The sequence below is a fragment of the Aethina tumida genome, chromosome 3 (assembly GCF_024364675.1).
Source record: "Aethina tumida isolate Nest 87 chromosome 3, icAetTumi1.1, whole genome shotgun sequence".
Classification (NCBI taxonomy): domain Eukaryota; kingdom Metazoa; phylum Arthropoda; class Insecta; order Coleoptera; family Nitidulidae; genus Aethina; species Aethina tumida.
The window spans coordinates 25,628,702-25,654,214 of NC_065437.1; the positions used below are offsets into that span (position 1 = coordinate 25,628,702).

The window sequence follows — 25,513 nt, forward strand, 5'->3', positions numbered from 1 at the left end:
AAATTTCAAATTAGACCACAGAAATAAGAGTTGTAAGGTCAGGGCACCTTGAAAATCATACATACATTAACATTAATGAAATGCTTTAAATTAGATTATAATTCGTTATGTCCAAAACTAACGCAGACATAATTTGAAACTTAAAATGGGACTGGGAATAATTAACTTTAGTCATCTCTTTTATATCACGACGGATTTATCTGGCTAAACTTCTGAATATTCATGGCGCATCTCGTAGACAAAGTCGGTTTTCGAAGGGCGAATATTGAAAGAAGATACAAAACACCCCCTTATTTTATGACGGAATCTAGTGTAATAGTAAAAAAAAAAACTAAGGGAAAAAGTGCGCAATTCAATTGATCTATCTACAAAGTAGATATCTAAACAGTGGCGAATTGTACGCTTTTCTCGAAATTTCATTTCAATTTACCCGTACGGTGTATTTAATGGTGGCTGTTTGTACTAGATGAGAGTGGCATATATTTCTTTTTGCAAGGACAGACAAAAGTAAGTTTGCGACTCCGGTTTTATTGTGTTTGGAGTCAAGATAAACTCACTCGTGAATTGCTGACACACGCACAACGTTATAAATAAAATCTGTTTAATGTAGGTTTGTAAATGAGAAAATAAACGAAACAATGGGTGATTAAAATTTGGTTATTGCTGTGAAGGCTAGCATGTTCGCAGGGAAACGTCTGGAAGAAAAAATAGTAGATAAAACGGGCAAATGGTTGTCATATACACGTCACACACAAGAAAAATGATCTGCACGCTTCTTTATCACTTCCACTCCAATATTAATAACGTTTACCGTCTTATTTTGAATTGGACGCATTCTTTCCTGTAAATTAAAAATTAATTTTTTCTTTGATGACGACATTGTTAGTATTATTATTAAATACTAGAAAAACTAATATGCTTCTAGATCATAATTTAACGTTATCCTGCTGGAAAATGGAATTTGAGCTCATATTGATTAAATAGGGTAACACAATGGGTAAAACTATGTTGTTGTAATATCGAACTGCATTCAGAATGGTTTCCATTAAAAATAGCTCGGTTATTCTTTAATTTCTCCACAAAACATCAATGAACCTCCTCCAAAATTCTCCACCTCACGAGCAGGTTCTCTCCAGATATGTATCAGAAATAACTTAAATTATTTTGAATTAAATTTAATTCGATTTTTCTGGGTTTTCTCTAAACACTTTGTCGCCAATTTACTTGGTGTTACTTTTTAGAAAGCAATTATCTTTAAATATCTGTGTAACTTATAAAACAAACATTATTTTACTAATACCAAAGAGATTAATTAATAATAAAAATATAACGAAGGGCTATACTACAAAAATGTTTACGTCGTTCATTTTTTATATAAAAGATCTATTTTTTTACCTACCATATTCACATATCACGCCATGAATAAAAAATCTCGTGTGTCAGTTGCCCTTATCATAACACGTATTGAATATTCAAAACTCGTGGGTTTGATCTATTTTTATTCTGGCATGGAAATAGGGTAACGTTTATCTAATATACATAATCGTAAAGAAAAGTAGCGTGGAATATTTATCAAAAATACCCCTAAAAAAATGTTCGATTCATTACGTACTACTACGGGAATGTTGAATTAAAATCTAGAGACAGAACACTTCAACTTCTCATTTCAGTTGAAACGTATCAGCACAAAGGGAAGATAACGGCTTGTGTGTTGGGTGAGGGGAGGATGCCGTAAAAATTAAATGAATGTGATAGTCGACAAATCTAAGGAACTTACTCCGTAACTCAAGGGGTAAGTTTTGTTAAAGTTCTCATGATAAATTAAAGTTTTCCGTGGCTACGGAGCTGGTGCTACTTAAAAATGAATTTAACTTGTAATAAGATTATATTTTTAGCCTTTTTCGTTTAATTTCATCAAAATTTTAAAAGCGTCGAATGGATTTAAAACCTCCGTAACTATCCATAGTAAGTAATTAAAGTAGATATTTTTGTCTAAATTTATCATTTTTTTAAAACGATATATCCGAATTTTTAGAAATAAATATATATATTGTATATATATCATTCTATTTTCAATTAGTGGATTGACTGTAAATACTGCAAAAGGTATTTTATTATTTTATTATCAATATTGACAATGAATAAATATTACTATATTAATATTTATTATTCAATGCCAAAATTCAATATGAAAATTAAACCAAACATAAAAAATATATAAAGCTTCCTTTACAACGTGGTATCATTCCACCCCGCTTAGGAAATTACAACCAACTCCGTTAATCTCGAGATTCTCCAGCAATATATTTTTGGCGAGAAGCAGCCATAAGATTTATCTGACACGTTGAACCGTTTAAAGTATAATTTTGGGATGAGTGTGAAAATATGACAGCAAAAGCAGACTTGAAATGAAAAAATATATTATTTATGTGTAAAAAGTTTTTCATCAATGTATTTCCATATGTATACAACAAAAATATATTCATATGAGTATTGATTTGTTCAAAAAAATAATCAGTAACATGTCCAAATAGGTTTTTTTAGTAAATCAATTCATTTTGGATTAAAATATGTTCCATATCCATTTGGAATTAAATAATTTAAACATTTTTAGAAAATTATATAGGCTATAATAATGCCCATTATTACAGATAGGTATTAACCCTTTGGGTGAAAATCATCTGGATGACCTGATAAGATGTTACGTAGGAAGCAGAGGGGGAATTACTCGATATTAAGAAAAATAGTGCATGATAACAAAATTCCTTCTTATTATTATTTATTTTGTAAAATAAATTTTAAAATGCCTTTGATTTAATCTCTTATTGATATTTATATCATTTATTAAAATTCTACTATTACAATTTTAAGTTGTAATAAATAATCACTTAGTTCTAAAAAAGTGTTACAACTAAAATATTTAAAATTTTAAAAAGTAGCTATAATAAGTTAGTTAGTTATATTTGTGCAGTAATGAATTTATATTCTCTTAACAAAATCCCCAGCAAAGTTTATAATCCTTTGTACGACATCTATAATTGTCAGCCAGGATTTAAAGTCTAAGAATTTATAGTATTGTTCACATCTGGAACTGCATACAAATGCTCAACGTAAACTACAATCTCAAATATGAGTTTTGCTACACAAGAAATATTAAATTGAAAAATTCTTTTACTATTTATAGTAGAAAAGTATGTGTTGTATTTTTGTCACTTTGTATTTAATAAAAATGCGATGTTTTATCATAGATTTTTATATAAATTGTAACAATAAGGCTATATTTGTATTTAACCGTTGAAGAAATAAAATACCGCATTATATAAAAATGTCCTTGACGATCGATTATAGGGAAAAATAAACATTTCGAAACTACACATGTCTCGTCCATGAAATGTGTCGACTTTCACGCAATGCATTTCGCTGCAGAGTCTTTTCCACGTTACTGGCTACAAATTTATCGCCACCCTGCCGCTCATTTGATTTATGAACCTATCTATTTATTACACTTATCAATGTTGAAACCGAAATGAAATTGATTACTCGCGTCGAAGTTTCTTCATGAAAATATATCGTCTTTCGAAAGCTACTTTGTTGCGATAACACTTATAATAATTTCATTCAGACCCACGATCCACCTAATAAAACTGAATTTTATGCAAGTCATTGTGTTTCAGTTTCCAATGAAAACAAATGTGTGAAACTGCAAATACAACGACTGGAATAACGTCAAGTGTTTATCTTGCTGTGCAATCTGTCCAGTCCAACTACACGGAGTATCATATTACAGGGTAAATTAATGTTCCAAAGAAAGATTTCCATTTAATTTATAACCAAGTATTGTAACACTCGAGAATAAAATGGATTTTAATTCATTTTATTTTCACAATTGCATTCTCATAACGTTGAAAAAAATAATTGAAAGAAACACATTTTCATCAGCACAACAAAGCTCCCGTCATGACATTAAAAATTTCGCTTTCAGTGTTTCGTTGCGTTTCTATAAAAGGCTTGTAATTCAATTAATGTTTTTTTAGGCAAACAATATAAAAGGATTACGGCCGAATGAGAACGAGGGTAGGTTTTACAACCATAAAATGATCGAATTAGGCCGTAGGCTTTTTCACCTTCCAAATTAAATTGAATGAGTGATATTATTTAAATTTTTTTGGACATTAATAATTTTTATATTCCCATTAATCTAGAAAAAATTAATCATTAATTAATTTAAAATTCTTTGTAATTTTACATCTAAAAAATTTATTAACAGTAATTATTTATATAAATAATCAAAGTGTGTAGAGAACTAGCAGAAACATTGAATTATAAAATAAGATAACTACATATAAAAAATACATTGTATAACACATTTTTTAATGCAAAAATAGTGTTTTTTTACTATTTATCGTATTTTTGGGTACCTGTTAAACGGTGCAACTTAGAATATCTTGTGTGAGCCAATATCCTTAGTCAGCAAACTCTCCAGACCTTAAACCAATAGATAAAGTACTGGATGTTATGAAAAGAAGACTTTTGAATCGGCAAAACCATTGTGGAGACCATCAGCAGCTAATTTTGGAGATACAGTTGGTATGGCGAAATCTGGACCAAAACTAAAAAAATAAATACGACATAATTATTATAAATAACATAATAATAATGAATATTTGATCATTTTACAATATATTTTTTATTTCGTTAATAAAAAACATTTCTTTTTATTAATTCATTATATTTTCACATTAGTTTTTTTTTTTGTTTTATTGCAATCATATAAAAATATTTACGTGTTCCCTAGACACTTTAACTGTGTTTATTTAAATTAATTTCTTGGAAATATTGTAAAAATAGACTTGATGACAGATTGCACCCAATGTCAACAAAGGAAATTATGTTAAATTAATAATGCACTAACATGAAAATTACTGGCAAACATATAACCAAAGCGATTAAAAAGGAAAAAATTTAAATAGCCTACAAATGACATTTTAAAATCATGTGTAAAAAATTAAATATGTAAAAGTATGCGAAAGGCAGGCATTTTAAAATATGTGCGTCAGCTACAATTTATTACAAACATTATTCTAAATACATATTTTAATAACAATATGTAAATAATTAATATGATTGAATAAATTACCAATTTCATTGACATATCCAGAAAACAATACAATACATAATTAATAATTACATCAGATACAAATGTAAAGTAAAATCTGTTTATCAATGTATCTCATAAATTACAAATCATAAGTCACAAATATGAATAAATTTAAAGTCATTTCTCATTACAATCAATCAATAAAATCAATATTTAATTTTTTTAAAAAATTGGCAACAACAGAATCGGGTTGTATGACTTAAAATATCCGTTAGGATTTATTTTTCCTATTTATTTCAATTCGTTGACTCCACGAACTGAAAACGAGTCCCAAACAACCATAATTTTAAAAGATTGATGACAGAATTAAATCTAGTGAATAATTCCTTGTTTGGTGTAACTACACCGTGATACTTGGTTGCATTTAAAAGCCACGTCTTTAATGTGGCCAGAATCTATGTTCCAGAACACAATCCCCAAGGATGTCGTGACATTTAACGAAACTTTCGGTGGCACGCTACTCCAATAAGATTTAAAAATGGGTGACATAGTTTAACCCAATCCTTTTTCAGTAATCCGCGGATAACAGTTAAAAACTGTACGCTCTATCTCACGACTTTAGCAAAGTACTAAAACTATAAAATGCTGTCACTTAGAATTTGAATATAAATGTTAAGCTTGTGTGGTCTCATCAAAGTGAAAAGTTGATATTTACATTTCAAAACTTTTTTTTGTTTTATAGGATTAGGTACATTTTCACAAAGTTAAGAGATTGTGTTGGGAATAGAAGTTGAGCTAAAGTAAAAAAGGGAATTAAATCAACGAACTACCAACGGCCTATTCAAGTAATAGAAGATGCAACTTTAGAAACAATATTAAGCAACATTAAATTGCCTTAAAAGATTTAGCATCTCATAAATATTTTTCGACCCCATTAGTTAAGATATTAGTGTATTAATATGGATTAAAAACTTTTTCTTGGAGTTGCTATCACTGGTTATTATATTAATAATTTATGATTAACTTATTCCATTATGACTATGCTAGATTAAATCTAAAGAGTTACTACTATAGTCTGAAAATGGTTCGAATGTTAGAAGTCACCCTAATCAAATGATAATTGATATTTCAAACTGAGATTACTTGATTTTAATTAACATACAGTCAACAAACATTCTAATAAAGAAAATATCCAGTTTTTTCATATATACTACTATAGAATAAAAATAGATGATGGAATAAGAAAATTAAGAAGAGATTTCTTAATTAGAAAAGTACCTTTGAAACTTTTTGTATTAATATTTGAACACTTAAGTTGCTCTAGTGAAATATTAATTGGTATTTCTAATTGAGATTAAGTGACTTATTTATATTTTAGAATACCGTCATCAACGATTCTAATTAAGATCAAATTTAGTTTTTTTTTGATGTGTAACATTTAATATTCCCAACCAAATGTTATAGGGTATTTATATGGATTAAAAACTTTTTCTACACTTGCTGTAATTTATAATTTATGATTAATTTAATCCTTCACATCTATGCTAAATTAAATCTAAACAGTTGTTACTATAGAATGAAAATAGATGCTGATGCTGAAATACGAAATTTAGGAAAGAAATAACTTCGAAACTTTTTGTAATTGTTTAAAAAAACTTTGATTGCCCTAATAAAATATTATTTAATATTTCAAATAGAGATTAAGCGATTTTCATTTAAATTACAATATACCATTATCAATGATTTTAATTAAGATAAAACCTAGTTTTTTAACGTGTGACATTAAATATTCCTGACCAAACGCTTTATTGAACAATTAAGCAAATTACTTTGGAGCAAAAAGAATTTGATAACCTTATTTTATACTTTATTTCAAGTGCTTTTATTTGTCTGAGTTTGGAAACTATTAAAATAACACTGTCTGATGCATACTTAAATAGTTCAAACATAGTTTTGCACTTTCTAGAGGTGGGAATGCAATTTCTGATTTGAATTTCTTGTTCCATTACAGAAATCTTTGGATTTTCTAAGAATTGACATAGACGCTCGCAAGAAAATATGAACTGAAAACAAACAACAAACTTCTGCTGTTCACAACAAAAAGCATAATCTTCAGCATTCATTTTTTTTTGTAGACAAGAATAATATTATTTTACCTTCGAAGTGGGTAGAATGAAGTTGGAGATGAATCTTTAACGAAGTTTCGACTTCTTCAAACCTGCAACGAATTACATTTCCTGATTTACATTTATGTTACCTGGCTGCAAAAATGAAATTTACCCGAACTCAAAAGTTAGTTTATTTATTATGTTTCCGTTAAAGTTGAATCGTAATTTTAACTTTAGTTATCCATAAAACTTCCAACGCAATTTTACATTTTCTAGTCGTTGCTGCGCCTACCCGTAGGTTAGGTATAAACTACAATCCGGTTTGCATATTCAAAGAACCGCATTGATTCTTATCCGCATTTGTGTATTTCATCGGATATGTCGGCTTCTAAAGCGTTTTGGAATTTATAGCCGGTTGATTACGAAACAGGATTCAGGATTTCAAAGGAATAAGCTATTAGTGAACAAGAAGTTAGGTAACTTTTTTATTATAAAGTTTATTTGTAGTATCCCAGTTACAACGTATTATCTTACAAAGCTCTGAAATATTATTTAGGGGTCTTTGATCAAATTACCCTTTCAGCATATGATTCAAACAGATATTTTAGTGAATGGCGTCTTAAAACATTAGGTTCCGATTTTTTTAAGACACACATGTACTTTCAATCTACTGAGCATGTTTCCACTTTGTATACTCTTTTGAGAGACTCAAGACGTGGGATCGTTCTAATGAGCTTCAGATGACAAAGACGCACATTTAGAAGTCAAGATAAGCGGATTCTCGCTCTTACATTGTTCTTGCTTTGTCTGGTTTTTGTTTGAACTTATTGTTATCTAGATTTCAGTTTTTTTTAACAGGAACTTGGTTTTTCTAAAGGCTGATTTGTTTATTATTCAGCTCTAAGACATTACGCATTTTTTATCTGAATAATCTGGACAGGGATGTTGTAAGTAGGTCGAGCTATTTAGCTGAAATGCTTTTATGAGTTAGTACTCTGATGGTATTGTTATATTTGAAATGATAAATTAATTACCCAGTGAAAAAAATTACATAACACAAACTTAATTAAGAAAATGATTTATAAATTGTTTTTTTTTATGAATAATGTTATTTTGAACACTTTGTTACACATCAAATTTAAGTCATTTATTTCAGGAAGAACTTGAATATAAATTCAGCAGTTAGAAGAAAATATTTTGTGCTATTCCAATATTCTAAATTTAGGTTTGGATTTGTTTTATAAATTACATTTTTGCCTTATTTTCAGCAAATTTTCAGAATAAATTTTGTTACAACTGTGAATTTTTTATTTGAAGCAAAAATAAGTAAACTTTTTTCAGATAAGAAACCAAAATCTAGTCTTGACTAGGATTTTACTTATTTGACTTTCTATTTTAACCCCATTCAATTTTGTATGTATAGTGCCGAGCAAAAGTAGAGAAACAAATACAAAATATTTATGAAATTCTCAAATTTACATTTTTCAACTGATTCATAACTTTATAGTTATACACATACCACTCCCTATACTTACATAAGGTTAGGTTAGTCCCGTTCTTAGCCCCATTGACAACTTTTGGGAGATGATGGATAAAGAAATTCCATCCAAACAAAACGAAAAATTCAAAAATTTGGAAGAATTATTTAGTGCAGGGGGGTTACATTCATAACCTTATTGGCTCTATTAAAAGTAGATGCTTAGAGGTTATAAAAAATAAGGGGTATGCCACCAAATATTAACATAATTTGCTCCCCCATATTATGTTAATTTCCTTTCAAATTTATCTTTGATATTGAATGAAATCATTAATATAATATATGTTTAAAAACTTTATACTTAGTGTTCTGTTGACATAAAATGAACTAATTTTTTTTGTTTGTATAAACGCAAAATTATAATAAAAAATGATTCACTACTTTTGCTCGGTACTGTACAAAAAAGTCTATCAAAAATCCTGTGTCGGAATTTTTGTAGACCAGTGTAATTATTCATTTAAAAATGGACATAATTGATCACCCAATTCTTTCTTTCTTCTCTTTTCGTAACGGATCGTTTCCGACACCGCAACCGGCTAGCTGATACAATAAATACAAAATTGATCGCTCCACTGATAACTCTGAGACAGCAATAAAATTCTTGTTTCGAGTTTATTCAACCCCGCTATATTTGTTTTTATATTTTCCTTTTATCTGTCCCACTGTTTTATGGTAAGGACAAAGATCCCTAATCACAATACAGCGTTAGTGGAATTGGTTGGTCCGAATACGTCGACAAACAAACGTATTTAGAGGATCACTGTACTCGATGTCAGAGGGTACATAATACACACAAAGCACTCGGTAATTGCTTTTGGTTTGCAGTACTTGTTCCCCGCGGAACATGCAAGAGAACAGTTATTTGTTTTATTGTCAGTAAAGATATTCATTTGTAGTCATCAAAATCGACATTACTCATTAAGTGCTTCTGTGAAATAATGTCGTCAACTGAAAGTTTTTGCAATTATTATTCATAATTCCAATTTAATTTTTGTAAAAATGTAGTTAAATCATTGATATTTTTTAATGGAGCATTAATATTGTGTGACCCACAGAAAACTGTCAAAAGATTAGCAATTATTGTTACAACTTTTGTTTTTCTTGTTTTAACGTTGCTCAAATGAAAGATTTATCTTTTTTACAGTCCTTTATTCTTTAGAAGATATATAATATCATATAAATTATTATTTGATTTCTTTTTCAGCTTTGTTAAAAAAGTCAATTTTAACAATTCTTCATATATGACTTTTTTAATATTAATTTATTAAAATTTAATAATAATAATAATATTTTAAAAAATAAATATACTTAGTTTCATTTTGAATGAAAGTCAATACCTGATCATTATTTCATCTGCCTTTTTAGGTCCTTAAACCTAGTTTTTCTTTCATCTTTACTCAATACAAAATTTATCTTTTTAACAGTTCACTTACAAAGTGTTTATATATTAGAATAAATTAAAATTTATTTATTCGAAAATAGAAAAATTTAGTTTCACGTCGAATGAATGCCAAAACTAGATCATTTACCATCACCTATCTCTTCAACATTTGTTTTTCAGACTAAAATTTTTAACATATTTTATTCATTTATTGATATATTCTATTCATTAATAAGTATTATAAGTAAAATAGAAAAAAATAATGGATTTCAAGTATAGTATGAGTATAGTATGAGTATAAACCAAAACCTGTACATTGTTTCATATATTTTGTTTGCTTTTTTGCTCTGCTCAAATGAAAAACTGAACATTTTAACAGTCCATATAATCGAATCTTTTGAAACATTGATATACTAAATTTTAATAATAAAAACTTGGTTTCAGTTAAAAAAAAAACCAGTGTGTTATTTCCAGTATTACAGTTTTTAAACGAATAATCATATTTCATATGCAAATCCCAATGAGTACAAAATACAAATTTAGCTTATTAACAAACACAAAACATTTCACTTGTTAAAATTGAAAAACCCTTAAAGCACTGAAGTATGATACCAACAAGGTCTACAGATTTATTCATATCTGTTAAATTTAGTTTCAGTTACACCTAATTCGTAATGATGAATGATGGCTGTTATCTTGTTTTGTTAGCATACTAATTTGCATGTTGAATTATAAAGCAGCTGTTTCAAATTGCGGATACGAACACATGATTAAAAATAACCGAGCATTATAAAACGAATAAAACGAGCTGTTCACAAATGAATTTTATTTTATGTCAGTAAAGAGAACCTTCACATCTTTTCGCAACTCACTCCTTTTAACGATTAAAGTCCAGTTAATTTGCATTCGTATTTTTTTATTATTTTATACGATGATTACACGAGCTATTTTTTTTTTTTTTTAATGGAACAATCTAGATTAAAACAGCCACTGGATAATTGTCGACGATAAGAAAACACGAACCGCAACTGTTACAAACTTCTCTAATAATTCATTGTTGATATGTCATATAAGTTCGCTTATTAAAGGCCGAATAATTTTTATTTCTTTCCACCGCCACCCGGCAGAAAACCGTGCTAATGAAAGGGCGATAAATATTCGCTAAAGCTACAGAACGAAAAAATTCCGTCGTTTATTGCCATCGTATCAGATTTTCGCGGGTTGAACCGCGTGAAATACGACGACTGTGATTTTTGGTGGCGCACGAATATTCTATTAGAGGGAATTGCTGTATCGTGTATTCAAACGAAAATTTCGCTTTAATGATCTGGAAAAAAAACAAATCAACGTGCAACGAACAAACAAATGAAAATGTTTGGGTGGTTAATTTATACTAAATTGTAAATAATAAATATTTGATTGTTACAAACCAAATATTTAAATTGGACATATAAATTATATAACATTAAATTTGTTGTGATTCTTTTTGTTTATAGCATATTGCAAATATTTTTATAAAAAATATCAAAATAACTTATTTATTATGTAGCAATAAATACAGCGGTGGTCAAAATTATGGTAAAAATTTTAAATTAAATTTTCATTAGATTTATTTGTATTTATATATTATAAATGTGATTTATCTTTCAGGTTGCTCATTTACATTAAATTGTAAATAATAGATATTTAATTATAGTTACAAATTGATTATTTAAATTAAATTCATAAATTATGTAAACTTAAATGTATTGTGATTTTTTTTTAATTTATAGAATATTGCAAATATTTTTATAAAAAAAAAATGAAAAAACCTTTTTCTATCAAATCAGTATTATTAATGTTCTAAAATATAGTAGACATATTGTATACTATAATGATTAGGTGTTTTACCCACTCTGTATGGCATACCAAGAATTGTATGAAATTTAAATTTAGTTAGAATTTAAGGCGAAATTAGTATTAGTATTGAATGTGTTAATAACCACACTAAAATGGGTAAAGGCAAATTTGATGGTTTGGAGTTGCGCAACTAAATATTAGATTTTTATAAGTGTTAAGCAAGTGGAAATTTCGACTATATGTCGAAAACTTTTGGATTCTGGCTTAAAATGTAGATCTGCAAAGAAACCACTTCTACAAAAGAAGAACATCGCAGCCAAACTAAAATTTGCCCAATGGCACATTGGGTGGACTGTGAACGACGAGAATTGTTTGGAGTGATGAATTGAAGTTTAACCTGTGGAGGATATGTGATTGTATGGTGTTTTTCTTCGTACGGCGTTGAACTAATTGACCGTATAGACGGCATAATGGATGTTTGAAAAAATACCTGTAAGGTATCTTTCAATACATCAACGACGCCTCAAAATTCGTTAAGGATTTGTTTTTAAATTCCAAACATTTTGCCCACATATCTGGGTGCACTATTAAAATTATTAACAATTTCAATATCCACATTTTTCATTCAATATATTATGACCAATACTGTAATTATATATTATAAATGAGCAAAGTATGAAATATATTCTGTGTTTCATGAATAATATCATATACAAAATATAAAATTTGGAATGATTGAGACACACTTTCACAGAAATGTTTGCTCATTCTCCAAAATCTGATCCAAAAATCAATTTTTAGATGTGTTTTTTGAATCGTTATTTGGTTGAAACATTCAATCTACAGGCAAATTAATTTCCGCAAATAGTAACAACGATATATTTTGCCTTCAATTCAATTAAGGAAAATTTAAATCATTTGTTGTAAACTTAAAGGGTATTTCTTTTAATAGTAAAACACATTGAAAATATTTTTAAATCCAATTAATCTTAGAAATTCAAATTATTTTCGAGGAAAATCAAATAAAATATAAAATAATAAAAAAAAAAACTGAGAGAAAATTAATAACAATTAATTGCTTACAAATTTGTTTATTTTCTTGTGTTACCTTGTAAGTTTGTAATTTAAAAAGTAAATGCAGTTTTCTTAAATTTTTTTGTATGAAGGATATTTTAGACATGTTAAACCAACATTGTTGGTATTTTCCCAGTTCATTTTGTCCATTTCCTCATTTAGTAGCTCCAAACAGCCTCCCATTTCCCCCAGTTTATTTGTCATCTCCCGTTCATAATAGTTCCACACTGTGACTCCCATTTCCATATTTCCCAAGACGATAAGAACCATTCAACACATATAATAGAATATTATTGCAACATGACGGATTGGGTAAAAAAATTAAATTAAATAAGATTTCCATTTCTGTGTAACAATGGGATACAACACAAAAACTTCGTATTTTTTCATTCAAATGAATTCATTCATTATTTATTTACGTTAAAATAAGCCATAGACGAGGGGGAATTATGATGAGCGTCGAAAATTCCTTTTTTCTCTAACTTTAATAAATATTTAAATTGACAAAGCCGACGTGCCAATTGTTAGATTTCTGGGATGAATATACTCCAAAAGACCTGACATCACGAAGTACGGATCTAAGTTCGTTTTCTCAAGTGTGAGTCTAACAGACGCTTCTTTTGTTTGGTTATCCTATTATTTTGTTTATGCAAATATCAAACTCAAAATTTGTTTAGTTAAAAGTTTTTAAATTCAATTTATTCATTAAAAAATTTAAACTACATAGTTTTATAGAGGAACATTAAATACACAAACACACAGTCCAATTTCTCAGATTCGCAATACGCATTTGTTTTACAAGGGAGAATTTTGTCAATAGACCCAGTTGTCCCTACCCTACGAAGGGTTATCTGATGACTTCTTTTATTCTAGAAACGTGCACGTCTTAACATCATTTACTTTATGACACAGTATCATAATACTCTGGATCTTCATACATTTATCATATTTTATTATTTCAAATGTGTAGAAAAAATCATATCATACACTGACGCTTGTATGTAGAGCAACTTTAGAAATTTTCATTTATCTTGATAAAAGTGTATGTTTAAATAACCATATTATTATCAGTAATATAGTGTGTTTGATAACAATAATACGGGAATATAATTGTTTATTAGTGGGTTTAGTTAGGTATTTATTAATATTTGAAAAAAATACAAAGGTCAAAAGTAGAGTAACTATAAAATAAAACAACCTTACTTGCAATTAACCTTCTTTTATTTATTTTCTAGTAGTCTTTTTACATGGATTTCCAATAAATTTCATCCTAAAAGTTTTCAATTGGATTGAGGTCTGGACTTTGTGCTGGCCAAGATATCACTCTTATTCCTTGAGAAGCAAACCATTCTTTAACTAACTTAGACGTGTGTTTCGGATCAATATCGTGCTGGCAGGCCCACATTCAACTGTTATCTTCGGCAAATGGAAGTATATGATTCTCCAGAATGTCACAATAAACGAAATGATCCATTATCCGTCTATCTTAACCAGAGGGCCCATACCAAACCCAGAAAAAGATCTCCAGACTATAACGCCTCCTCCACCATGCTTCACAGTAGGTCTAGTGTACTTAAGATTGTATCTTTCAATAATTGGTCTACTCACCTGTGAAATGCCATCAAATTTGAATAATTAAAACCGACTTCCATCGGAAAACAAAATTGTTTTCCATTGCCCATCTATCCAGTTCACATATTTTCTTGCAAAAAGTAGTCTGGTTGCCCTACTTTTTACAGAAATGAAGGGTTTCTTTGCTGATTTTCTCTGACAGAAACCAGCTTCTTCGTTTTATGGTACTCACCGACACACTGACCTCGTTTATTTCTTGATTTATGCGGGATGCGATACTCGTATATAAAAAGGGGTACGAAATGTACGACACTTAATAATTATAAAAATAATTGAAATTAAAAAGAATTTGTTGCTCTAGATGTGAGCTATAATGTATGTACACATATTAGTTGTTACAATGAGCATGTAACATAATATTTAGTTTCATGTGAAAGCCTTTGCAAATTTAAAAGCGATTAACTACGTTTCAACAATATATAATATTAATTGAACTATCATTGTATCATGTGGTATTGTTTGGTTTCCATTATAAATAACCACCCACATTTATGTAGTGGTCATAATTGATACATAGATAAAATTCATCGATTTGTTAAAGTTAGATAGTTCCACATTTTCGAGTAGAAACTGTCAACTTTTTTTATTTTTATCTAAAGATAATAAAAAGTTTTATAATTTCCTGAGATCAATGCACGCATCATTCGGGACCAAATTCAAAGTAAATCTAGAGATTTTCGTGTCAGCGTTGCATTACACCCCTGGCACCAACTAATCTAACTTTCCGACTTCTCACTTCGACCTCTATCTCTAATATTTATAGAGCCGTCCCGTATCCGGATCAGATATTTTTAATTTGAGATAAACTGATGAACTGATTATGGTTAAATAAGTATAAAGATGTACAAAAATTTACAGATAAAAAATCACAGATACAAATTATGTTTATAAACTTCATTCCCTTTATTTAAATGTTTGTTTAATTCGTTTAATTAATAGACGTAGTATATCGAGTAACAGTATCTAGTGATTTTAAATCCGAAAACAATTTATTTTGAATATATCGTGGAAGTTGGCAATTAATTAAATCAATTTTAATTCTGGTATTTGAATTTTAAATGTGTGGAATAAATTAATTAAAGTGCACGCTTGCAACCCATACAAATTACATATTTAGTTTAATCCTTTTTCCCATATTATCGTACGTCTAGTGATATTTCCGCTTATATTTGGAACACTAAAAATAAATTATATTAATTTTTTATCGAATAATTAAAAAGTTTTAAAAAAATGTTTGTCATAACTTTTCATTAAATACTTTAATTAACTTCGTTAAAAGTTTTAGTGGATGATTGTAACTAATTCAATTTAAATTAAACTACTGTGGCTAGTTTTTTGTACAAGTTTTCAGTCGAGTCTTATAAATAATGGAATTAATTAATAAAGTTTTAAAATTGGGAATTGGAGAATCTGATAAATTGGAGGAGTTTTATGTTTAATCTAAATTTTAATTGTGTCATTTAATAATAAAAATTAAAAAGTTAAACTCACGTTCAAAAGTTAGGGATATTGTAAAAAAATTAACCATTTAGACTTGTTTAGTTAAAAGTAACTTGTTATAATATTTAGTTAAAATACAGCAGTTGTCACTGTTATAGTAATTTTTTAAAATGTTAAATATTTTAGCCATAACTCATTTATTTAATGTGAACTCTTAATATAATATTAATTTACTATTGTTCTTTATAGAGCATTATAAAAATTACTATATTCTTATTCTAGAAAATGTTACATATACAGTATTGGCAGAAAGTAACAGATGGTCAATAATATTTGAATCCATATTTCCTCTTGCAGAACCGTGAATAAATATTGCTGATCTTTGTGTCTTACTTTGTTGTTCACTATATCCCATAAGTTTTGAATGGAGTTTAGATCGGGACATGGCCAGTTCATAACATTCATTTTTTCCCTTAAAAGCCACTGCTCCAAATATTTTGAAGTGTGGTTCGGGTCATTATCTTGTTTAAAATAATGTTTTAGTGGCATATTTTTATTTAAATACGGTACCATGTTGTTCCTCAATATTTCTTTATACATAATACGATCCATGATACCTTCTATTCAAAGGAGAGGACCCATTCCAAATCCCGCAAAGCATACCATTATCCCCGTATTTAACCGTGAGTATGGTAAACTTTCGGTTAAACTTTTCATGAATAGGTCGCCTAACATATAAAATCCCATCACTGCAGTTAAAACTTAACTTCACTCTAGATCGCTGTTTCTAATCATTTAAAGTCCAGTATAACGGGACCTGGTAAACTCAACTCTGTCTCGTCTGTTCTTCTCTGATAGTAGTGATTTTTTAGTCTGGCCTTCTCGCATGATGACGCTCTTGTAGCATTCTATCTCTTGCGGTACTTAAAGAAACATTAATACCACGTTGTGTCTCAAGTAGACCTTTTACTTTGCTGGAACTGAGGAAAGGATCTTTTTTGGTTGATGTCTGGAGATTGGAACGGGTCAAATAAAATCTCTTTTAACCAATCCATCTTAATTTGTGTTTGGGATCGTTTTCATGTTGAAACATCATTTCTTCAATATATAGAAGCAAATTTTTGTTTATTACATCCTTGTACATAAATCTGTCTAAAGGGGCCCACGCCAGAAGAATTAAAGCATCCCCATAGCATAATTGAACCTCCACCATGTTTCATTCTAGGTACAACAATGCTTTTTGTATACTTTTTTTGTTCCTGTAGGATGTTTAACATAAACAGAATCATTTTTTATAAATTAAATTTAGACTCGACTTAAACCACTTCAACCAGTGGTGGCTTTAAATTTGAGAAAAACTGTGAATTCAAACCAAGGTCCACATTATTCCATCAAATATCCAGCTTGAAGTATATCTTAATTTGTAAAAGTCTTACTTTTGTCATTCCACTACTCTGGTATTCTCCTTAAAAGCAGTACACAAACTATATGCTATGATCACTTCATTCGTAGTTCTCCCACACACACGTGCTAATTAAATAATATCCTGCACACACCCACAATTCACTACAAATAGGCAGTTAAAGTTGCAGAAACCGACCATTTGCCGGCTCTAACAATTACGATTGTATCGCACATGTCGGCGTACAATTGCATCCACATATTCACTTTGTGGATCGGTATTACCACCGTGTATCGTTTGCAGGATAAATGAGACCGTGGTCCGTAACCTCAAGTGGTTATGTGATTATCGGTTATTTCCCGACTAACACGACACAATAAGACCGTGTGCCATTTGACCCCGCAAGTATAAAGGGCATCATCCTTTTTGCTACGAGTGGAGCAACGCTCATTAAATGTTTGAGAGCATACTTATTTATTAAAAAAAATACATGTTTGTCTCAAGTATTTTTAATATTGAAATGCCAGACGTTTTATTATTTTGAAGCAAACAAGCCTGTTTTGCTCTATAAAATACGATTATAAAATATTATAATTTATTATCGTGGATATATGTGGTACATCAAATTTGTTATTAATTATTTCACGATGTGAAGTACGTATTTCTTTTGTGTTTAAAACGAGTCTAGAGATATTTTCTTTTTTAAAGACTGAGGCGATGAAGCGGGGAATTACCGAGAATGTTTGCGGGAAATTCAATTATTTGTTTGTCGGTTTGGTGTGTCCGGGTGGAGACGATGTGAGGTCGATTATAGAATGAATAAATTATTGGCCAGCAGGCAGTGACAGAGGATCTTTTTCTTTACCCAAACTGAGGTATTTTTTTATGTATACGCTTGATCCATTCTTATCAAAAGCCTTTGCAAACTGTTTTATTAGACTTCCGGATATACGCCAAAGCTAGACCAGGGGTGGTTAATAACATTATATCTTTTCTCTCTCATGCCACTTTTGCTAACCCAGTTCAGAAATGTTCAGATTTTTTTCTAGAATTTTTCCACATTATTGTTCCTTTTTGCTTCTGTATATATTATTTTAGTTTTTGTAACTTATACTATTGATTTTTCATTTCAATGAGTGGTAATTGCCTTGCTTATGCCAGAATTGTGTCCTTAACAGCTTGAAAAATAACAAAGACTTAAGTCATAAATTATCTAGGTTTAATAAGAAAATATTAAAAGAAAGAAAGTTATAAACACTTCTATTTCATAGATCCCTTGTTCACTTAACATATAACTAAAATATTACTATACTAATGACTGAATGTTTCTTACGACACTCTTAAAGAAGTTGAATTATTATGGTGTACCTGAGAATTGCATTTTTTTTTTCTCAGATTATCTTACTGAAGAACATATTAGTTTTAATATTGGGCAAATTGTTTTTTGTGTTCTATGTGATGATATAAATAAATAATAATTATAAATAACTTCTTTATTAAAGACGATTCCAGATGTAAGTCCTTCAATGAAAAGTCAAAAATTAATATATAATGATAATCATGAAATATATTGGTTTTGAGCCAAAACAAGACACAACAGAAGATGTTTTTGAATAGATGTAATATATCCAATAAGTCAAACAATTTTTTGACCTTACAGTGTCTGTTTACCAAGTATGTTGGAGGTTAAATACAGATGTTTTCCAGACAAGAAATTTGAAGAGTATTTGTGAATTGAAGATGCTATTTGTTGCTTATCGTTCTTTGTTTGAATCTGGTATTAATTATTCTTTGCTGAATTGAGGACTCTCTTGTAATTTAAGGAGAGTATTTTCCATTGTACAAAAAGTAGGATTTAAAATTGTAATACCCTGAAAATCTTAAAACCAATATCACACAATGAAATATAACAAAATTCACACAAAAGTACACATTAAACTAATCAACTTTATAAGATTACCACTTAAACAAGAGGATTATCAAAAACAAAATGTAGGTCAGCCTTTTTCAAATGTAGGCAAAGAGTATTATGGTATCGTCGGATTTTTGTTGTATTTTGAGTTGTGTAAAACTGTATTTGTTGTCTTTTGTCTGATTTGATTTTATATATTTGTATTGTGTATGTATGTATGAACATTTTCATTATCATTTATTCATGTTTATCACACTTGTCCATCTTCTCCATCTTCCTATTTCACATTTTGATTTGGTATTCCATTTTTCATAAGTAGCGTGGAAGCAAAATTATTTAGCATAGCCACTTACTATCCAATAGAGAGGTTTCCCATGTTTAAGTCCACACGAATTATTCACCATTCCCTTTTATCACTCTTTATCGTCTCCATTTTACGATTTCACATTGTGATTGAGCATTCAGTTTTTCCTTTTACAATTTCTTCAAAGATTTAAATCCATCTGTCCATCTTATTCAGGCGCATAAGATGCCATGTTTAAATCCACACAAAGAATACACCATTCCCTTTTATCACACTTCATCTTCTCCATTTTATATTTTGATTGGGCATCCAGTTTTTCTTTTACAATTTCTTCACATATCTAAAACCATCAGTCCATGTTATCCAGGCGCACAAGAAGCAATATTATTTGGGATAGTCACTTGGAGATGTCAATGGAGAAGCTTATCAGCTTTATGTCCACACAAAGAATCCACCGTTCCCTTTTATCTCACTTTATCTTCTCCATTTTAGGATTTTATATTTTGATTGGGCATCCAGTTTTTCTTTTACAATTTCTTCACATATCTAAAACCATCAGTCCATGTTATCCAGGCGCACAAGAAGCAATATTATTTGGGATAGTCACTTGGAGATGTCAATGGAGAAGCTTATCAGCTTTATGTCCACACAAATCATCCACCATTCTTTTTTATCATTCCTTATCTTCTCTATTGTATGATTTTACATTATAATTGAGCATCCAGTTTTCTTTTTACAATTTCTTCACATATCTAAAGCCATCTGTCCATCTTATCCAGGCTCATAAGAGTACTTGGGATATATTTGCTATTCAATGGAGGAACTTACCATGTTTAAGTCCACATAAATCATCGGCCATTCCCTTTTATCACACTCTGATTTTATATTTTGATTGTATTTAATTATATCACTTTATATTAATCGTTAATGTCAAAAAATATCAAAAATTGGGATAACTTGACATACGACTCTTTTGAGTCAAAAAAATTGTCACATTGATAAGTGTAATAGTTATAACTTTTATGAATATAATATAAAATGTTTTAAAATAAAAGACTGAAGTCATTATTATTTATACTTCCATCACTGTTTTATATTCCATCAGAATTTTATAGTAACTTTATGTCTTATAATAACTATATGTCTTACAATATTATATCAAATAAACAGATAATTTTTATTTATTATTATTATGGTTAAAATGGTTGAAATATAAATTTTATAAATAAATTTAATAATTTTAGTATCCATAAAAAATATCCACATATAAAATATTTAATTAAAAATATACATATGAAAAAATTAATACAAAAATGTATATATTGATTACAAATAATAATAGTAATAAATTTACTAAAGTAATTGTTTTTTTTTACAGGTCATGAGAAAAACCAAAGCCAGTAAATATGCGTCAAGAGAACCGTCCCCAGCCCCGAGTGTTTAAACTAAAATTATGCGTGTCGTGGCAGTTCTCTCGAAAAAAGTTCAAAATTAAAACGCAAAACGGTTAAGCTAGTCGACAATGGTGACCGCAATCACCGTAGCCAACATGATGCTCGACAATAACACCCTATATTCCACGATGGGACCGATCGTGTCTTCGCTGATGAACAACAGCAACGCCACAGACGAAGACGAGTCATGCTTGCGGGAAGACCCACCCCACATACAGTTCTACAGGTTCATCACGAACGGCATCCTCCTCAATTTGACCGGTCTGTTGGGCATCTTGGGCAACATCATATCGATGATTATTCTGTCGCGACCGCAAATGCGGTCCAGCATCAATTACCTGTTGATCGGACTGGCACGCATCGACACGGTGCTGATCATCACCAGCATCCTGTTGTTCGGGCTGCCCGGCATATATCCTTACAGCGGACTGCTGTTCACCTACTATTACAGCGTGTATCCGCACATCGCGGCCGTGGTCTATCCCCTGGGAATGATGGCACAGACCGCTTCGGTGTATTTAACGCTGACCGTTTCTCTGGAACGGTTCGTGGCGGTGTGTCATCCGCTGAAGGCCCGCTCTTTATGCACGTACGGGAGGGCAAGGGTGTACGTTATTGGCATAATCATTTTCTCGATTCTGTACAATTTGCCGAGACTGTTCGAGAGCAGCGTCAAAACGGACACGTATGAGAGACTCAACGTCACGGTTTACTGTCCCAGACCTTCGGAGCTCAGGAACAATGAGCTGTACATGAGGATTTATATACATTGGCTCTATCTGATTTTCCTGTATTTGCTGCCTTTCATCTCCCTTGCTGTTCTCAACGCTTGTATTTATAGACAGGTGGGTTGTTAGATTAAGTTAAATATGTATGGTTATTTTAGTACTGATTTTAACTTATTGATTTTATTATTTATAATACTTTCTAACAGCACAATTGGCTAGTTAATATAATAAATTCTGAAAAATATTTGCCAAATTTATATACATATAAACTAAACACCTTGTTAAAACGTTTACACACTTTTTAAATGTCATATACTAGGGAGTTTCAAAATTATACAAACAATGTACTATTTACTTAAATAGAAAAATTTATCTACAAAATTATAGGTGGTACATTAATTTCTTGAAACAGTATATTTCAATTAATATAAAATTCATTCACAAACAATATAGTGTCATTAATATTATTCAGCAATGATAATGTTACAACAGCATTAAATATAATATTAATATATATTTCTCTTACTTAGAATATGTCTATGAATATTATTATTTTAACTGAATATTATTAATATTTGTGTGCATTACCATAATTAAAAAAATTGACTATGCAAAGTAATATATGTAATCTAAAACGTAAATTGAATTTATATTAAATTAATTTCGTTAATAATTTGATAAGTTCATATATTAAATTCTGAAAAATATGTGACAAATTCATAAATTTAAATTATATTTAGTGTGTTGTATTCATTGTCATACATTGTGATTTATTTTATAGTGCAATAACAATGCGAAAATACGATTAAATATTATAAAATATTTAAATAATTCTGAAATATGTTTTGCTTCATAAAGGTTATAATTTATTGTATATGATAAAATTTATAATATAATATATTATTATTAGTATTACATATTAATATATTTGTTAATTGTTTTTATTATTTATAATATTGTTTCAATTTTCTAACAATAAAATTGACGAGTTCATAAATTATATAAAAAATTTATCATATTTGTGAATTTCAATTAATTTTTGTGTGTCATTTATTTTATTCTCCAACGTCAATGCCAGAATATGATAAAAATTATAAAATATTTCACATACAGTAACCTGTTTATCCATAATGTTATTTAAATCACTTCGTATTGGACATAGTAAAATTACAATATACATTATTATTACTTCAGTTGAATATTATTAAATTATATTTTTTAAAAATATGATTGGCTGCTTCAAAATAAATAATTTAAAAAGTAAATTGAATTTATATTGTTACAATAGTTTCATGCAAATAATTTATCTGGAATTATTAGTACTTTTTGTGTTATTTATATTGCTAATCAATTAAAATAAATACATATGTATAATAGGGTGGGCCAAAAAATCGACTTCCGAAATTGCTCTCCAAAGATAAGTTCTTAATTTTAATAGGAAGGACATTCTCGTTTCAATTATCCATTTTTTCTTCAGTTCCATATGTCTCGTCATTACTTAATCGAACTGAAAATTTCTATTTACATTTCTTGCAGGAAATTGAACGCTCTTTAAAAAAAGTATCTTACAATTTTTTCATAACTCTTACCTTTTAGAAGATATCGGAAGTCAAAGTTTGAAGAATTTAACAAAAATTTCTTATCAAAATTTCAATTTCAAACTTATTAAATAAATATAAAATGTACAACATATAATTGTAGGAAATTAAACGCTCTATAGAAAAGGTCTTTTGTGGTTAATCGATTACTCTAACTATTTAGAATATATTCGCAGTCGAATTATTATTATGTTTTGTTTTAAAAATATATAATCGATCTACAATAATAAATATATGCTTCACTGTAATTTTTTTAAATCGTTTATTATTTGTTAATTTTATGACTATTTTCATCATTTGTAATACTGTATATTACTATAACAAGTTAGTTTAAAAAAAATTCTGAAAAATATTTTCTCAATTTACAAATTTAAATTGTATTCGATATATTGTATAACTGCATATTAATTAAATTTATTTTCACATATAATATGTCATTTATTGTATTCTTCAACGGCAATACCACAATGATATAAAAAATATAGAATATTTCTCATCGATCTACAATAATAAATAAATGCTTCATGGAAATGAATGAATTTTTATTTTTAATCAATTAATTTCATAAATTGTAATTCTTATATTTTTATAAAAAAATTATATTTAATATGTAATATAACTGAATATTAATTAAATTCATTGTCACTTGTAACACTATGTAATTTATTTTATTCTGCATTAACAATACTACAATGGGATAAAAAATATAAAATATTTTTTCCTGCTTGTAACCTGTCCATCCAGAATTTTATTTAAATCCATTCCATTATATGTTTTTCTGCATAAAGGTTAAAATTTATTGTGTGGGATATAATTTATGATTTATTTGTGTTATGATTAAATATTATTAATACTTGTTCCATTACTCTAATTAAATAAATAATTGAATGTTTCAAAATAAGTTAATTAATTTAAAAAAGTAAATTGAATTTATATAAACGAAATAAATTCAACATATAATTCATTTACAATTATTATTATTAGCTACAAATATATAGTAAATATACTAAATATTGTAATTATTAATAAGCAACAGTATTCCTTGCTTCAAAGAAAATAATAATGTAAGTTAAATGTGTTTATCAATTTTATTACTATTTTTAATAATTTTCTAACAAAACATTTAACACAATTTTATGGTTATAAATATTATTCATGTGTATTTAGTTTGTTGTATAATTAAATATTTATCAAATTCATTGTCATACACAACATATCATACATTTTATCCTTCACTAGCAATTGAAAATAGGATGATGTAACCTGCCAGTTTTAACTGAATAAAGGTTACAATTTATTGTATTAAAATTTTGTTCAATTACCATAATTAAAAAAAAAACACACACATATCCTGCTTATAACCTGACTAGCAGAAATTTTATTTAAATTATTCCGTAATATGTTTGGCTGTATAAAATTCAAAATTTGTTGTATGTGATGAAATTAATAATATATTTTTATTTTAATCGTTAATATATTATTCAATTACCACAATAAATATATAATTGAATGAATAATATTGCAAAAAAAATATAAAAACTAAAAAATTTCAAAAATATAATTGTAATACAATAATACAACTTTAAAGAATTCAAATAATGATAAAAAAATCTAATTAAACATGAAAAAATTATTTTTTTTATTTTAATTGAAATTAAAATAAATTGGTCAAAAAAATAATATTAATATTAAGGCTGTAGTCAAAAATGTAATTTCAATATACTAATATAATAAAATTATTCTGTATAAAACTCGCTTTCAACAAAAATACGATCGTTAAGCGTAATGCAAAAATATTGTCTCAAATATATTACCATAAGATTATTTTCATTTCACCAAATGAAATCTCGTTTCTCATAAACCCACGTTATGAAACCTTGATAACAAAAGTAGTCAAATCCGCATTTTTTAACATCTTCCGTGTTTTGGGGTAAATTTTATAAAAATTTAATAACGGAACGTATTATTTTAGTGAGTCTTGTACGAGTTTAAAACTTCTCACTGAC

General features: G+C 28.5%; 1 protein-coding gene across 2 annotated transcripts in view; it reads left to right on the forward strand.

Moving 5' to 3' along the window:
* The window catches only part of LOC109594399 (FMRFamide receptor-like), a 111,308-nt gene that overhangs the window by 80,594 nt on the left and 5,201 nt on the right, over nt 1-25,513 (forward strand). For both annotated transcript variants that reach the window (XM_049964925.1, XM_049964924.1), the window contains one exon: nt 21,106-22,026. In XM_049964925.1, the coding sequence (XP_049820882.1) occupies nt 21,250-22,026 (777 nt within the window). In that variant the 5' untranslated portion in view covers nt 21,106-21,249. The remainder of the gene's footprint in view (nt 1-21,105; nt 22,027-25,513) is intronic.